At 46.1% G+C, this 18,612-nt stretch overlaps 1 protein-coding gene across 1 annotated transcript in view; it reads left to right on the top strand.

Moving 5' to 3' along the window:
• Positions 1–17,495, top strand: part of ift56 (intraflagellar transport 56) — a 78,691-nt gene extending 61,196 nt beyond the window's left edge. The window contains exons 17-18 of the mRNA XM_063063356.1: positions 9,644–9,777; positions 16,219–17,495. Of these exons, the coding sequence (XP_062919426.1) occupies positions 9,644–9,777; positions 16,219–16,330 (246 nt within the window). The 3' untranslated portion in view covers positions 16,331–17,495. The remainder of the gene's footprint in view (positions 1–9,643; positions 9,778–16,218) is intronic.
• Positions 17,496–18,612: the final 1,117 nt, after the last annotated feature.

Below are 18,612 nucleotides of genomic sequence, written 5' to 3'. Positions count from 1 at the left end.
GATGTCCACTTTGCTGCAAATATCAAGAGAGGAGTAAAACGCTGTTTTGTTTGGCTATATTCATGAACTTGAACTTGAGTGGAGTATTTGTTAAAAGGAGAGAGAGTTTGGTTGGTGTTGATGTTCAAAGAGATCTGGATATACTTGTTTACTCAAGATACTGATGCTGAGGATGTTCTACGAGTCTGTGGTGGCCAGTGGTATCATGTTTGCTGTTGTGTGCTGGGGCAGCAGGCTGAGGGTGGCAGACACCAACAGAATCAGTAAACTCATTCGTAAGGCCAGTGATGTTGTGGGAATGGAACTGGACTCTCTCATGATGGTGTCTGAAAAGAGGATGCTGTCTAAGTTGCATGCCATCTTGGTCAATGTCTCCCATCCACTACATTACGTACTGGGTGGGCACAGGAGTACATTCAGCCAGAGACTCATTCCACCGAGATGCAGCACTGAGCGTCATAGGAAGTCATTCCTGCCTGTGGCCATCAAACTTTACAACTCCTCCCTTGGAGGGTCAGACACCCTGAGCCAATAGGCTGGTCCTGGACTTATTTCATAATTTACTGGCATAATTTACATATTACTATTTAACTATTTATGGTTCTATTACTATTTATTATTTATGGAGCAACTGTAACGAAAACCAATTTCCCCCAGGATCAATAAAGTATGACTATGACTATGACTATACAAGTGCAGGAAATGATTGAGAGGGTAAATAGTGTGTTAGCCTTTAGAATGAGAGAGTTTGATTACAGGAGGAGGAGGTCTTATAATTGTATAAGATCATGCTGAGATGCATTTGGAATACTATCTGCCATTTTGGTCTCCTTGACAAGAACAGATGTAGATGATGTAGAAAGAGTACAGAGAATATTCACTGGGGATGTCACAAAGATGGTGAATTTGCTATATGTGGGCAGGTTGATTGGACTAAGACTTTTAGAATGTCAAAGGATGAAAGGAGATCTCATTGAAAATTACAGAATTGTTCAAAGACTTGACAGACTGGATGCAAAGAGGATGTTTTCTCTGACTGAGAAGTCTTTAACTGGGAGCATGGTTTGGGGAGAATGGGTAGAACATTTAAGACTGAGATGAGTGAAATTTCTTCACAAAGAAGGTGGTGAACCTGTAGAAGCAACTTCACCTAATAACTGCAGGATTAGTCATTATGTTCATTGGAAAGAGTGTTCGATCGATTTCTGGGACATTGGTATCATTAAGGGAGGTTGGGATTGTGTTGAAAAATGGAATCAAGGAAAAGCAGCCATGATCTTCGTGAACCTGAATCAGAATCAGATTTATCATCACCACACGTGTCGTGAGCGAGCTCAAAGGGCTATATGCCATTCTCCCAGTCCTATTTCGTAAGTTTACCCTAAGTTTAAAGCAAATTCATTATGATTTTGTCAGTTCTTGACTAGAATAACCCAGACAAATGTCTCTGTCCTACTTCTTACAAAGATGTGTTGCCCTGTAGCTGCCTCTCCTAATATTTATCTATTCTGAATATTCTCTCTCTTTTTCCCACCTGGTCTCTATGATCAAGCATTCAACAACACTGCATAAAGAAATTTTTCCTAACCTCTCCTCACACTCTTGGTGTCAATTTTAAATTGATACCTTCATTACTGACTCCCCAGCTGATGGAAGCACGGTAGCATAGTGGTTAACAAAACACTTTACAGTATCAGCGACCCAGGTTCAATCCCACTGTTGTCTCTAAGGAGTTTGTACATTCTCTCTGTGATCATGTAGGTTTCCTCCAGGTGCTCCAGTTTCCTCCCACAGCCCAAAGTCGTGCAGGTTGGTAGGTTAATGCGGTCATTGTAAATTTTCCCATGAATAGGTTAGGGTCAAATAGGTGGGTTGCTGGGCGGTGTGGTTGAAGGCCAGAAGGGTCTATTCCACGCTGTATCTCAATAAATAAAAATAAGTTGTTTCCTCGTCCAAATTTTTTATGTAGACATCATAAAATCTTCTTGGTCTTGTTTATGGCAGTGGAAATTGACTCAGTATCTCATGTTGCATGTAAGATATTGGAATAGAGGTCGGATGGGATGGCAGTAGCAGTCCCGTGTTATCTCCATGGGCAGTATGTGGGGTAATAGCAGGTGCAAGGTGAGCTGAGTGAGTTGGAGTGGAGACCAGCAGGCCTGAATGATCTGGTCGTACATGACAGACTCTTTATAAAACATCTAGATGCAAACTGCTGAAGGATTCAAACCCTGAAATATTGATACAACTCCTTAAGAGCCTCCTCCCACTTGAATTGTGTAAACTGTCCCTTATTCCTCGACTTCATTGCTCCAAACTCTCATTAAAATAGTTCATGTAGACAAGATGGTCAAAATTACAGAAAAGTGTATTAACTTTTTAGTTAATCATGGTAATTTACAAAAACAATTCAAACAGTTTTGTTTCTGGGGAGCAAGCCAGTTCTGTGGCTTGGATCCTGTCACACTGTAAATGGAGAATAAGTGGCCCCAGCACTCAGCCCATTTCAGTACTGGGAACACATCCTACCAGCTACTGACTTTCCCCTCCTGTGGGGCAGATGGACTTCCTGAAAGCTCCACAGGCAACCCATCAAGCCAGTGTTTGTGCTACTCTATAAATGTTGCTAATTTGCATGAGGACCTTCTGTGTACTGTCTGAGCAATCCCACCAGTATCTCTTTGCTGACTCTCAAAAAACATAATAGAGCAGCTCTCAGAACTAATGGCCAAGTCCAAAAAAATTTGTAAAGTTCACAATTTCTGCAACTTTCACCTTGCCGTTACAAATAAAATTAAATAATGATCAGTGTTAGATTTCTTGTGACCTTTTCATTAAAACTTCTCTGCTTTTAATTATTTGTGAGCTACTTAAAATTTGGTTACTTCCCAACAAACATTTCATTCCATAATGAAGACTACAGCTTCCACCACTTGTAGCTGTCAGAACCTTGGAGCTGAGCCCATTGCTGCCAACAAAATGTCATTGATGTTCTTGTCCGATTATGTATTGATTTTTGCTAGCTAGAGGAGGAAAGTAATCTAGAGCAATAACTACATCAGGGCTTTATTTAGCACGTTTAGCACAGTGGATACCCCATGGCACTTCATACAATTTCGAACAAAATTTAACACCGGAATGCAAGGTGAAAACGGTCAAAATTCTTAATTGGAAAAAAAGAAATGTGGCGAAATTCTGAGGAGGAACCCCACAACCGGTCACTTGCATAACGCTGTCAAAGAGACATCCCCTTTTCCCATCCTCCCTGTCACTTTACAAGATTCTTTTGTGTTCTTTTTGGTCTGATAAAGAGCTTCCTACCTGAGACATCGACTCTTTCAATTCCCATTGATGCGGCCCGACCTGCCAACAATTTCCAGCACTTTCTTCTTTAGTTTTGTTCTTCCTGCAGTTCTTTTGTGTTTACAGTTCCATGCCTTGGCGCCTCATTAGCTGAAGGCACTGCTATTACTGGAGAGCAGTTCAGATCAGTGATGTTCCAAAGGCCTGAATTACACAAGCTTAGATATTGCAAGGGTTTTGGGTATGGAGGAAGTTAGAAAGGTGACAGGGGTTCAGAGTAGTTAAATTACCAGACTAATAATTCAGAAGCCTGGAGTGATAATCCAGGGACTCCAGTTCAAACTAGATCGCTGTTGTAAATTTAAAGTTGCTTAAAATAGTCATTAAAAGCCATCACATTTACTAATGTCCTTTAGGGGAGGAAGTCTGGCGTTCCTTCCTATTCTTCCTTTTATGTGACTCCAGAACCCACACTATTGTCACCCTCTGCTCTGCAATAGTATTCCTGAACAGTACAAGGATGTCAAAGGCTTTCCTGCCTGGTATAGCTCTTGATTTGACCTGATTGGCATTGACCTTGGACAGGATCCTGTAATCCATTTTCAACAGTGATATGGGTTTCCAGCTACTGATCTCCTCCTCCTCGTCTTCCCCCGTTTGCTTGTAAATGATGTGATGATACTGTAGCGGTGTGCTACACACAGCGCTAAAATAACCACCCGTAGTCGGTGAGTTAGAGTTGCGATGAAAGAGGTTTATTCAAACTTTGCGGCCTGCTTTAAAGCCTTCCCGTTCCCGCCTTCCCTGGGTGGGATTGTTGTGGGGAAAGCATATTCCCAGACCCTTTCCGCGCATGGGATTTTCCCCCTGCTGGTGAAGGTGGCCTGGCGCCCTTTTTGGGGCCGGCCTCTCTGCCTGCATGCACTGTTTCGTGAGCCGGTTCATGTGTGCTAGAAAGTGGGTCGCCACATAACCTCCCCACCCCACCCCAGAACGGGCGATACCTCCCCCAATGTCCACAGTCTGGATCGGCCTCTGTTTGGGAGGTCTTCCCCTGCACCGCGGTGCCTGAGCCCGGACTGGCTGCACCAAGTCCACATGGGCCGGTTTGAGTCGATCCACCGTGAAAACCTCCTCTCTCCCCACAATGTCCAGCACGAACGTGGACCCGTTATTCCTGATCACCTTAAACGGCCCCTCGTAGGGCCGCTGTAGCAGTACCCAGTGTCTTCCCTGTCGTACAAAAAGAAACTTACAGTTCTGCAGGTCTTTGGGTACGCAGGTCGGGCTCTGTCCGTGCTGTGAAGTGGGGATGAGGGCCAGGTTACCGAGCTTCTCCCGTAGTCTGTCCAGGACTGCTGTGGGTTCTTCCTCTTGCCCCCTTGGGGCTGGTATGAACTCTCCTGGGACGACCAGGGTCGCGCCGTACACCAACTCGGCCAACGAGGTGTGCAGATCCTCCTTGGGCGCCGTGCGGATTCCGAGCAGGACCCAGAGAAGCTCGTCCACCCAGTTAGGCCCCTCCAGGCGGGCCATGAGAGCCGATTTCAGGTGACGGTGGAAGCGCTCCACTAGTCCGTTCAACTGTGGGTGGTAGGCAGTTGTGTGGTGTAGCTGCGTTCCTAAAAGTCTGGCCATAGCCAACCACAGGCTGGAGGTGAACTGGGCGCCCCTGTCGGAGGTAATGTGGGCCGGTACCCCAAAGCGTGCTACCCAGGTTGCGATCAGTGCTCGGGCGCAGGATTCGGAGGTAGTGTCGGTGAGCGGGACTGCCTCTGGCCATCTGGTGAACCGGTCTATCATAGTTAGGAGGTACCGCACTCCTCATGACACTGGCAGGGGCCCCACGATATCCACATGGATGTGGTCGAACCTCCGGCGGGTGGGTTCGAACTGCTGCGGTGGAGCCTTGGTGTGCCGCTGCACCTTGGCCGTTTGGCACTGCATGCACGTTTTGGCCCATTCACTGACCTGCTTACGAAGTCCATGCCACACGAACCTGTTGGAGACCAGCCGGACGGTTGTCCTGATGGAGGGATGCGCTAAGTTGTGAATGGACTCGAAAACCCGCCGGCGCCAGTCTGCTGGGACGACGGGGCGGGGTTGGCCGGTAGCTATGTCACATAGTAGGGTCCTCTCACCTGGGCCTACGGGGAGGTCTTGAAGCTGCAAACCGGAGACTGCAGTCCTGTAACTGGGGATCTCAGTGTCTGCCTGCTGTGCCTCTGCCAGTGCTGCATAGTCCACTCCCTGGGACAGGGCCTGTATGGTCGGTCTGGAAGGTGCGTCCACCACGATGCTTTCCTTTCCCGAGACATGCCGGATGTCCGTCATGTACTCGGAGATGTAGGACAGATGTCGCTGCTGGTGGGACAACCAGGGGTCGGACACCTTCGTGAACGCAAAGGTAAGCGGTTTGTGGTCTGTGAACACAGTGAAGGGCCTACCTTCTAAGAAGTATCTGAAATACCGGATTGCCAGGTATAGTGTCAATAGCTCCCGGTCAAAAGCACTGTATTTGAGTTCGGGTGGTCGTAGGTGTTTGCTGAAGAACGCCAGGGGTTGCCAGTGACCCTCGATGAGTTGTTCCAGCACTCCACCGACCGCTGTGTTGGATGCGTCCACCGTGAGGGCAGTAGGAACGTCCGTTCTGGGGTGCACTAGCATGCAGCGTTTGCCAAGGCTTCTTTGGTTTTAACGAAAGCGGCTGCGGCCTCTTCGTCCCAGGTAATGTCCTTGCCCTTGCCCAACATCAGAGTGAACAGGGGGCACATGGTTCGGGCTGCTGAGGGGAGGAAACAGTGGTAGAAATTCACCATACCCACGAATTCCTGCAGGCCTTTGATTGTGTTGGGTCGGGGGAAGTGGCGGACTGCATCTACCTTGGCGGGCAGCGGGGTTGCCCTGTCTTTAGTAATCCTGTGGCCCAGGAAGTCGATGGTATCGAGTCCGAACTGGCATTTGGCTGGCTTGATTGTGAGGCCGAATTCGCTCAGGCGGGAGTAGCGCTGGCGGAGGTGGGACAGATGCTCCTGACGACTACTGCTGGCTATGAGGATGTCGTCCAAATAGATGAATGCAAAGTCCAGGTCGCGTCCCACCGCGTCCATTAGCCGTTGGAACGTCTGTGCGGCACTTTTTAGGCTGAACGGCATTCAAAGGAATTCGAAAAGGCCGAACAGGGTGATAAGTGCTGTTTTGGGGATGTTGTCCGGATGTACCGGGATTTGATGGTATCCCCGGATGAGGTCTACCTTGGAAAAGATCCTTGCGCCGTGTAGGTTTACTGCAAAGTCTTGAATGTTTGGCACAGGGTAGCGGTCTGGCGTTGTAGCCTCGTTCAGTCTGAGGTAGTCACCGCATGGTCTCCAGCCCCCCGTTGCCTTGGGCACCATGTGCAGGGGTGAGGCCCATGGGCTGTTGGACTGTTGTATGATCCCCAATTCCTCCATCTTCTTGAACTCCTCCTTCGCCAGTCGGAGCTTGTCTGGGGGAAGCCTTCGAGCACAGGCGTGGAGGAGTGGTCCCTGGGTCGGGATGTGGTGCTGTACTCCGTGTCTGGGCATGGCTGTCGTGAACTGCGGTGTCAGTACTGATGGGAAATCTGCCAGGACCCTGGTGAATTCGTCGTCAGACAGCGTGATGGAGTCCAAGTGTGGGGCTGGCGACTTTGCTTCATCCAGGGAGAATGTTTGTAAAGTCTTGGCATGGACTAATCGCTTCCCTTGCATGTCGACCAGCAGGCTGTGGGCTCGCAGAAAATCCACCCCCAGGAGTGGTTGGGCCACAGCGGCCAGTGTAAAGTCCCACGTGAACCGGCTAGAGCTGAACTGTAGCCGCACCGTGCAGGTGCCGTAGGTTCGTATTGTGCTGCCATTTGCGGCCCTCAGGGTGGGGCCCGGTTCTCTGTTGCGGGTGTCGTAACTCGTTGGAGGTAAGACGCTGATCTCCGCTTGGTGTTGACCAAAAAGCGGCGTCCCGACTGCTTGTCCCAGACATACAGGAGGTTGTCCTGATGGCCAGCCGCCGTAGCCATCAGCGGCGGCTGGCCCTGGCGTTTCCCGGGAATTTGCAGGGTGGTCTACAGCGGCGGGCCTCTGTGCCCCACCACTGGTGGTAGAAACACCATTGTTCGTTGGGCTCTGCTGCCGGGCCTGGTCTGGTCTGTCGTTGGGCACGCAGCTTGGTGATCTGTCCGATGGACGCCCCTCTCTCTTTCCTGGCATTGCACAGCGCATCTGCTCGGGCCGCCACCTCCCGGGGGTTGCTGGAATCTGTGTTGGACAGCAGCAGGCGTATGTCCTCGGGCAGTTGCTCTAGGAACGCCTGCTCAAACGTGAGGCAGGGTTTGTGTCCTTCAGCCAGGGCCAGCATTTTGTTCATTAATGCCGATGGCGGCCTGTCTCCCAAACTATCCAGGTGCATTAAGCGGCGTGCTCGTTCGCGCCGTGAGAGTCCGAAAGTCCTTATGAGCAGGGCTTTGAATGCTGTGTATTTGCCGTCCTCCGGGGGTGACTGTGTAAACTCCTCAACTTGTGCAACAGTCTCTTGGTCGAGGGAGCTCAGCACGTTAGAGTTGCGATGAAAGAGGTTTATTCAAACTTCGCGGCCTGCTTTAAAGCCTTCCCGTTCCCGCCCTCCCTGGGCGGGACTGCTGTGGGGAAAGCATATTCCCAAACCCTTTTCGCGCGCGGGATTTTCCCCCTGCTGGTGAAGATGGCTGGCGCCCTTTCTGGGGCCGGCCTCTCTGCCTGCTCGCGCTGTTTCGTGAGCCGGTTCGTGTGTGCTAGAAAGTGGGTCGCCACAATACCTTTTCTCAAGAATTACATAGCACTTTTTGTGTGGCTGTATCAGGTTGTGTTTGGAACCCAAGTACACAGGCATCATCAGTTATTGTAGCCTACTGAGGTTCTACCTGTCCCCCATATTGCAGAGGATGGACCCAGCCCCATTGTCATCCAGTTAGTTGGACGTTGCTGCACCACCTATCCTTCACGGAAAAGTTCTTTCAGGAGAACACGTTCGATCAGGCAGTGGTCAGCACAGAATATAATGCAGGCAATGCGAGACAAAGACGCAATGGGTCATTTCCTGAGCAGACTATCCAAATCATCTGGCACAATGTCCCATCATCAGAACTCACCAACAAAACCTCACCTAACTGACCCTCCCTGTCGCACCCTTCCTGTGCGGTCGGAATGTCACTCCCAATGCCCACTGCCCTTGGGGTGACTGTGATGAGAATGAGATGGTCACCCACCTCTTTGCAGACTCTGTGTGTCTGTGTATTTGTAAAGGAGGTCTGGTGAAGGATGCAAAGGTTGCATTTCATCCCAAGCAGCTGAGTCATAGAGGGCTTCTTGATCTATGAGCGGTTCCCCGGGACACACTGAGACAAGTACCAAATGCTGCTGTAAGATCATCAACTCGGTAAAAGGTGCTCTTTGATCTGCCCAAACTTTGTTGGTCCTACGGTACAGTGAGACATCCGGAAAGGAATGCGCTGCTGACTCCTCCATTCAACAGGCGAACATGCTGAGGGGTGCTGTGAAGCTCGGAGTAGCTAATACAAAGGCTTCCTGGGGAAGGACCATAAGCACAGAATATGGAAATACCCCCAGCGTATGGAACTGAATGGACAAGCTGAACAACAGTAAAACTGTAGAAGGCATATATTGGTTTTTTGTATTCATATAAAATTTAGTGAATAAAGTTGATTTTCAAAATAATATTTTTTTTAAAAGTATTGAGTGACTCGCTCACTCACTCCCTAGACACCTGAATCTCATTCCACCATCCACAAGGAACAAGTCTGTAACCTGATGAGCACTCCCACATTCCAGGATGGTGTGTCACCAACAACTCTCAAGGTTTTTCCCCAGCTGCTCCAGTTTCTTCCCACATCCCAAAAATGTGGACCGTAGGAAACAAGACTAGAGATTATAGTAGAATAGTTAATTTTAAGACAGCAAAATCACAAAGTCAGAAGAAGAGTTAAAACAGGAGTGGAATTGGGCAGTATTATACTTTATACTTTATTGTCACCAAACAATTGATACTAGAATATACAATTATCATAGCAATATTTGATAGCTAGAGATAGATGATCATGTTAGTATGAAGTTTTGATCAGAAGGTTACGCAAAATCTGACTTCACCAGAGTGGGAAAACATTGGCACAAAGCAGTTCCACCAAATAACCAATTTCTATGATGGCAATTCCATTGCTTTTTCCCTTACTATTTCATAAAAAATATCTTTTAATGTATACAATGAAACTTCAAAGTAATGAAATGTAAATGGTGAATCTCGAGATCTCAGTTATTATATCTGTTTTCAGATGGGACAGTTCTACTATGCTGCTAAAGCTTTTGATGTTCTTGAGCGCCTGGATCCAAATCCGGAATATTGGGAAGGGAAGCGTGGAGCTTGTGTTGGTATCTTCCAAATGATTCTTGCCGGCCGTGAACCAAAGTACGTACCAATATTAATAGCTTACGTTAAATATTGAAATCAAACTTAGTGTTCATCTGTTAGAACAGCGGTGCCCAACCACCGGGCCGCAGACCGATACCGGGCCATAAAGCATACGCTACCGGGCCGCGAGGAAACGATATGAGTCAGCTGCACCTTTCCTCATTCCCTGTCACGCACTGTTGAACTTGAACATAGGGTTGTCAACAGTCCCGTATTTGCCGGGACATCCTGTATATTGGGCTAAATTGGTTTGTCCCATACGGGACCGCCCTTGTCCCGTATTTCCCCCACTAAGGTAGAGCGTTCCTATGAAACCTTTCGTGCCGAAATGGCGTAAAACAAAGAAGCAATTACCATTAATTTATATGGGAAAATTTTTTGAGCGTTCCCAGACCCAAAAAAATAACCTACCAAATCATTCCAAATAACACATAAAGCCGAAAATAACACTAACATATAGTAAAAACAGGAATGATATGATAAATAGGCAGCCTATACAAAGTAAAAATAATGTATGTACAGTGTAGTTGGGAAAATTAAGTGAAAACCGATTTGTGGGGGGAAAAAATCAGCGCGTCACGCATGCACACGCAGGTGCCCACGCAAGGCTTCATGATCATGGTAGTCTTTCTCGGGGTAAACACTGTCCTGTATTTGGCTGCTACTTTTGTTCCTTATTTGGGAGTGAGAAAGTTGGCAACCCTAACTGTAAAAGACATGTTGAGGTGAGTTTAACCCTACTTGAACACCCCCCCCCCCCCGGGTCGACCGGTCCGCAAGAATATTGTCAATATTAAACCAGTCCGCGGTGCAAAAAAGGTTGGGGATCCCCGTGTTAGAAGCTAGGATTGAAACATTAGTTCACATGTTTTATCAGAGATTCAAAGCTCAAAGTAAATTTATTATCAAAGTACATTGTCACCATATACAACGCTGAGATTCATTTTCTTGCCAGCATACCCAAGAAATCTGTAGAATAATAACCATAACAGAATCAATGAAGGACCACCCAACTTGGGCATTCAACTAGTGTGTAGAAGACAGCAAACTCTGCGGAAGACAAAAAGAAAGAAATAATAATAATAAATTAATGAGCAATAAGTATTGAGAACATGAGATGCAGAGTCCTTGAAAGCGAGTTCATTGGTTGCAGGAACAGTTCAGTGACGGGGCAAGTGAAGTTGAGTGAAGTTGTCCCCTTTGGTACAAGAACATGATAGTTGAGGGATAGTAACTGTTCCTAAACCTGGATACACAGAGTTAGAGAAACTTATGACAGAAGGAGGCTGCTCGCAGATCAAGATCTGTGTCGACCAAAGATGGACTTTGTTTAATTCATTTCCTAGTTCCTGGTCCAAAGTTGGAAGGTTATAGCTCTTCCTGTACTTTTAAAGTGCACAGGCACTTTTAAATGTAGTCAGGGTCTGTATCTTAAATCATGAACTCAGCCACTGAGCTCAAACTCCACTACTTGTTGAGTGAAATGTTTTTTTTCCCTCCATTTCTCTCTAATCTACCAATGAACTTACTCCCTCGTAGTGGTTCTGCAGGTGAGAGAAATAGACACTTTTTGTTTGCCCTTTGCGGATCTCTCAAGAGTTAATACATTTAGATATTTCCTCATTCACTGTTCCAGAGAAGGTAGGCAGATAAGGGTGTGGTGGCTCTGTTGGTTTAAAATGAAATCCATGCAGGTTAACAGAACTAAAACTGAGTCACATGGAAGTAGGAAATATAGATCTTTATTCACACAGCGATCCTTCAGGAGGGAGAGTCCAACAGAATCTCCTCTCCTGACATTGTTTAAGCAGATTCGGGTGGGATTAACACCTACGTCAGGCTGCTGTTTATTGACTACAGCTTGGCGTTTAACACAATCATTCTTATTGTCCTAATCAAAAAGCTCCAAAACCTGGGCCTCTGTACCTCTGTTCTACAACTGGATCCTCGACTTCCTGACCAGAAGACCACGGTCTGTACGGATCAGAAATAATACCTCCACCTCGCTGATGATCAGCACTGGCGCACCTCAGAGATGTGTGATTAGCCCACTGCTCTGCTCTCTCTACACCCTCTACTGTGTGGCTAGGTAGCTCAAATGCCGTCTATAAATTTGCCAAAGACACAACTACTGTTGGCAGAAATTCAGATGGTGACAAGGAGGCATACAGGAGCGAGGTATATCAGTTAGTTGAATGGTATCACATCAGCATCAGTAAGACCAAAGGACTGATTGTGGACTTCAGAAAGGGTAAGATGAGGGAACACACACCAGTCCTCAGTGAGGGATCAGAAGAGGAAAGGGTGAGCAATTTCAAGTTCCTGGGTGTCAACATCTCTGAGGATCTATCCTGGGCCCAGCATATCGATGCATCTGTAAAGAAGGCATGACTGCAGATATATTTCATTAGGAGTTTGAGGGGATTTGGTAAGTCACGAAAGACACTCGCAAATTTCTACAGATGTACCATGGAGGATATTCTGACTGGCTGGATCACCATCTGGTATGGGGGTCCGCTGCACAGGATCGGAATAAGCTGTACAACATTGTAAACTCAGTCAGCTCCATCATGGGCACCAGCCTCCCCAGCATCCAGGACACCTTCAAGGAGCGATGCCTCAGGAAGGTGGCGCCCATCATTAAGGACCCTGTCACCCAGGACGTGCCCTCTTCCCATTGTTACCATCAGGAAGGAGGTACAGGAGCCTGAAGGCACACACTCAACAATTCAGCAATAGCTGCTTCTTCTCTGCCATCAGATTTCTGAATGGACAATGAACCCATAAATGCTACCTCACTGATTTGTTACAACTTGGTTATTCATTTCTTTATTGAAATTTTTTTAAGTGACAGAAATTCATTCTGAGCAACATTTAAAACTTCTCAAGAGTGGCCACCCTTACAGTAAACATTAAATCAGCCAATGAGAGCGCTTTTCTGAGCCCCTCACAGCCAATCACCTATTAGCTCACGCTCTGCCTCCCCGCGTGCGTAAACGTTCTTGCTCCTTCAGCAATTTATTCCATTTGTTCACCCATAATGTCTGGAAAATGACCTGCAACTTCCAGTGAGGGTAGTTGGTCGTGGCTATCCCTCGAGGTCAAGGATGATAGTCTTCGTTCTGTTGATCTACTTATGGGCTCTCAAGTGGCTTATGAGTCCAATCTTGGCTTTGAACATTATTGGGAGGGGGCTTTGTGTAAGAAGACACAAGTACAACAGACAGAGAATTGAGGATAGTACATCGAAGGTGTCCAGGGAAAGTATTAGCGTGGATGTGAAACTGAAAGTGATACGGCACGAGGATGTTAATGATGGCGATGTTGAAGAGTTACTGCATTCTAATGCTGAGAGCCTTAATAACGAAGAGCTTCGAGAATTGGCAGAGCAACGCCGCCTGGGTGAATCTGAGGACACGGACGGAGAGGAAGAACCATCAGCAAGAAGCCTCACCACAAGCATCACCACGATCACACAAATCATGAACTGGTTCATCGATAATGACCCAGACTGGGAGTGAGGCAATAAGGCAAAGAGAGGTGTTTGCAACATGATTTCCTGCTACCGACAACTGCTTCATGAGAGGAAACTTAAGAAAAGGCTGTCAAATCTTGAAGAAGCCAAAGATGGAGGAGGACCCACAGCTTGGTGATGTAACCACCATCCGCTTCCCTCTGCTGCTCCTCTGATGTACTGATTAGTGCACTTGTTACTCCAAGAACTACTGGGTATACGTAAAATATCATACAAATATCATTTTAAAAAATCAGGCACGTATGTTCATTTACGTAATGTTACAATGACCCTGCACAACACTGATTTACATAGCGCTCCACCTCTGAGGAACACATCCTCAGTGTTGAGTGGGGTCTGAGTGTGTGTGTGTGTGTACTGTAATTTACTGTAACCTAGTTCTTATTATGTATTTCATTGTACTGCTGCTGCATAACAACAAATTTCACGACACATGCCGGTGATATTAAACCTGATTTCTGATCCTGAGATTAATTTACAGCCCATCCCACTGAATATCAGTATCACCAACCATCGGCAGTAACTCTCTGGGTTTACATTACACTGTTCCGACGGTTTGAATAGACTGCTTGATGTGGGCTGATGCTGGTGATTTTTTTCCCCTGGTGTGGATGATCTGCTTCAGCTACAGTCCCTGTGCGTTGCCACAAAGGTCAAGCCGCCATTCCGTGCCTTCCACTTTCTCAAATGAAGGAACAGAGTCAGGGGTTTTATGACTAAGGCACGACAGCTGCTTTCTTGCAGCTTCTCAGTAGCCAGCAGGGGTCTGGGAACTTTCACCTCCAGTTGTGACATCTTGCAGAGGGAGCACCAACAAAAGACAGCAAGGGCAAAGTAACATTGGATCTATTGTTACTTTACTAGCAATTCAATGAATGGAAGCAGTGAGTGGCAGGTCCATTTTGACCAGGGTAATATCAGGGTCACCCTCCAAAGATGACAGATTTCAGTCACTTGGCGAGGCTTGAGGAACTGGTATTGTTTTTGTTAAATCCTCTCTTGACCTTTTTTTTGCTTTTATAGGGTTTTGAAACATTATTGGGAGGGGTCTTTGTGTATGTAGACACAAGTACAACAGACAGGAAGTTGAGTGACCAGATGAAACAATATTATAATATCAAACAGAAGAATTAAAAACGAGGTTGGGGGGTTGGATTTTCTTAATGCACTTAAGGGTGATGATGTGGAATGTATTGGGGTGTGGGTGGAAGCAGAGATAAAATAACTTGCAAACTTTCGTACCTCTTACTTGAAAGGAAAAGCCTGTAGGACTACATAGAATTAACAGGGAGTGTGGAATGGATTCAGTAGCCCCTTCAAAGACCTGACACGGGCATGATGTGTTGAATTAGCTGCGTTCTATGGTGACTTTGCTGATTTCATTCAAAACCACAGTAGGGAACTTGGGTGGTTTCAGCAGCCCATGCTAGAGGGGCAGCCAACTAAGCTGATTCTCCTAAAGTGTTAAATCCTTATGGACAGTGCTTGTATAGAAGCCAGATGAGGCTCAGCTGGCAAGTTTGCTAATTTACCTTGCATGACAACAATGGCCTCTTGATTGAGGTATCAGATGAGACCCACAAAATAGAATTGTTTAAGCAGCACAATTCACACCCTTTTCAGGACAGCCAATGAATGATGTTGGAATTATGTTTGTGCATAGCTAACTCCCACACTACAATGTTAATATTTCAGGCTACGTCCACACTAGACTAGATAATTTTGAAAACGCCGGTTTCGAGTAAAAACGACAGGCATCCACACTACGGGATTTTCAAATTATCTCTGTCCACATTAAAACAGATATTTGGGCGAATCTCCTCCTACTGGGCATGTGCAGACACATCTACAGAAAACAAGCGAAGAGGAAACAGTATAATATTTACATTTCCGCGGCGGCGTTGTGCTATTTCCATAGAATAAAACTAGAGTACCAACAACAACAGAGAAAGAAAGTTTTCAACAATGTCTTCGAGGAATACAAAGAAAACCTCCGCTGGAAAAATCAGACCGGACTTCTTCGTTTGGACAGACAGTTGCGAGTTACAAACGACTACAAGGTCAGCAAAGCAGTAGAGATGCTTAATTCCAAACAAACTATTAACATAGACAATAAAGTAAACAACACACGCATGAAGCCGTCCTCTACCCAAGATCAACAAGAGAGTGGAATCTTCTGCCGCCAGACCTGCGCAGTATTTGTGACATTAATATTTTTAAAGATAGACTCAATCAAATTAATTTAGGGGGGATCTAGTCAAAAAAGCTCACTTTACAATTTAACTCTCACGCCGTTCACACCGACTGCGCGTTATAACAGCCGTACAGCAGTGCTTGCGCAGTACCAAGCAGAAGCAGAAAAAGCATTGTTGTTGTGGTGTTGTCATGACAGCATTTTTAAATCTCTCCGTTTACCCCATCTACACTACAACGCGAAAGAATTGTTTTCAAATTTACACACTCTGGAGAGTGTTTTCGAAAATCTCTGTTTTCGGGGGATGAAAACGCCGTTTCAGTGTGGACGGAGGGTCAAAACGAAGAGAAAAAGCTTCGTTTTCAAAATTATCCGGCGTAGTGTGGACGTAGCCTCAGTGATTGGAGGATAATTCTTGTGATTTGAAATCATGTTATGGATTTTTTTTGAAAGAAGATGATTTAAAATCTCATCCTACAGATGGCCCTCCTGGCAGTAGTGCACCACTCTGAGTGTCAGTCTCAGATTCAGTGCTCAGATCTCAGGAATGGAACTTGGACCAACAAATTTCAGACAGAATGCCACCAACTGCAAGCAACTACTGCCAATAGCACTAGGTTCCCACTAGCCCGGGGGTTCAGTGACGAAATAAAAGTAACGTGTTTCAATAATGAAAACAACTGATCAACTGATTATTCTTCCTTCCTAGGGAGACCCTTCGGGAAGTTCTCCATCTCCTCCGAAATACCGGGAATCCTCAAGTGGAGTACATAATCCGTACCTTGAAGAAGTGGGCCAAAGACAACCGAGTGGCCATCTAAGTGTGGTGAGGGGAAGGACACGGAATTAATTAGGCTGAAACTCTTTGTGGAACTGTTGCTTTAAATGGTTCCGTTCTGATTTTCTCACTAGCCATGAGCCCCAACAAAGAGTTCATACAAAGTGCATTGTTACCATGTGGCCCTCTGTGAGAAAGCACTTGCTTCTTTTAAACTGACTAGAAGTAATTTAAATTTAAAACCATGATTTCAATATGGTTTTTAATTCCAGCTTTTACTCATCCTCATTCGGAAGGTAAAGGATGGATCAATTGTCTCAGTATCTGTATCATTCAATCGTACAGGCACCAATATTATGTTCCACAGCCATTAATATGCAAAGGGAAAGGTTACAGGTCAGTGCATGTGGGCTGCATGGTTCTCAAGTAAAGGAGAGTTCATAAATTACATTAATATTCTTCATTACATTGTTGTCGCCAGCGCCACTCCCTCCCCTGTCCTGTCCTCCCACTAAAGCTTGAACAGGAAAATTTAATCCGGAGCCACTATCTTCTGATCACTGATTTCATTGTGATGGAGCTCTGTGTGTTCCGGGATGAGTAAGATTATCATTGAAACGAAACGTGGCAGCACAGTGTTTGCACCAGCACTGATGGTGTGTGTCTATGGAGACCAGTTACAGCTTTCGGCACCTCCCCCACCTACTAAATTCACACTGGGGGGGCAAGCCCATGAATCAGCAGGAACAGGTCTGAGCGGCAGCAGGCAACCCACATGGGGTACTCAATCATTTTCAGTTTGGGACAAACATCTATTGTGGATTTTGGAAACAAGAAGATGCTCAGAGCTGGAAAATAATGTATAGTGTAGTGTAACTAAATATGGAAGTGTGTTTCTACTTGCCTTCCCTGGTGCCCTGTCCTGCAAAGTGTGATGTATGGAATACCCTGCAGACACCATCAAGACATGCATGTATTATTTGTGTGAGGCACCAGGCTGTGTCCTGTGCCCAAGTGACCATGCTTGTCCAGATCTCAGGGAGAATACTGTCAAGATAATCTGTTTAAAATAAGATTTATCAAATAGTATTTTCTTTTTAAAGACACTATGGTTATGTTACAGTTCTTTTTTGTGTATTTACATACCTCTTGTGTAATATCTTTTAGAACAAAAATTTGTAACTTATTTTATGTAAATAAAGCATTAATTTCTGACATTCTTTTCACTCCATATTTATTTCTGAATAGTTGAGTAACTACTCCAGCAGTTGGATTGTGGTGCGTTTCTGCAATAATCTACATATGTCTTTTTTCTTCTTCTTCCTCCTTCTCCTCCTCCTCCCCCCTCCTCCCTCCTCCCTCCTCCCTCCCTCCTCCCTCCCTCCTCCCTCCTCCCTCCTCCCTCCTCCCTCCTCCCTCCTCCCTCCTCCCTCCTCCTCCCCCCCCCTCCTCCCCTCTCCTATTCACAACCCTGACTCTCCTGTTTGGGTATAATTATTTACTTTTGCACTGAAGGTGGGGGTGGGGAACTGTGGACATTGTATTCTGAATTGTACAAGTTGCTTGGACCGAAAGGTCTTAATGATTACTCTCATTTGCTGAATAAATTACATGCTTAGGGAAAAACAGGTGAAAAGCAAGAAGATCTACAAAATTCATGCTGGAGGTGATAGGTGGAAAAGGCCAGCTCTCTTCCCAGTTTCTTACTTCATTTCCCTCCCCCACTCACCTGGCTTCACCTATCACCTTCTACTTTGTACTTCTTCCCCTCCCCTTGCCTTATTCTGGCATCTGCTCCCTTCCTTTCCAGTTCTGGTGAAGAGTCTCCGCCCAGAACATCGACAGTTTATTCATTCCCATTGATGCTGCCTGACCTGCTGAGTTCCTCCAGCATTTTGTATGTGTTACGCTGGATTTCCAGCCTCTGCTGAATCTTTCACTCAGAGGGTCATGAGAGTGTGGAACAAGCACAAGTGTGAGCTCGAAGAGAAGCTAGGATAGGTACTGTGGGGTAGGGAGGGCTGCGGTCCCGAGCAGGTCGATGGGAGTAGGCAGTTTAAATGGTTTGACACGGATTAGATGGGCCAAAGGGCTGTTTCTGTGCTGTACTTTTATATGACTCTTGTGTTTAAACAAAATTCATTCATCTGTTTTCCTCACTCCTAAGCAAACAGAATTACTCTGTGTTCTGAATGTAAAGAGTCCAACAAAGCTTGGAAATGCTTTGTTATTTCTTTGAACCATTAGTCACACAGCAAAAAAAAACAGGCTGTTCAGACCATGTTAACCATTAGAAACTGAGGCAAGAGTGCCTGCCTCCACTAC

Source organism: Mobula hypostoma, chromosome 11, assembly GCF_963921235.1.
Source record: "Mobula hypostoma chromosome 11, sMobHyp1.1, whole genome shotgun sequence".
Lineage (NCBI taxonomy): Eukaryota > Metazoa > Chordata > Chondrichthyes > Myliobatiformes > Myliobatidae > Mobula > Mobula hypostoma.
The sequence above is the reverse complement of the archived record's forward strand: the minus strand, read 5'-3'. Positions and strand labels throughout refer to the sequence as shown.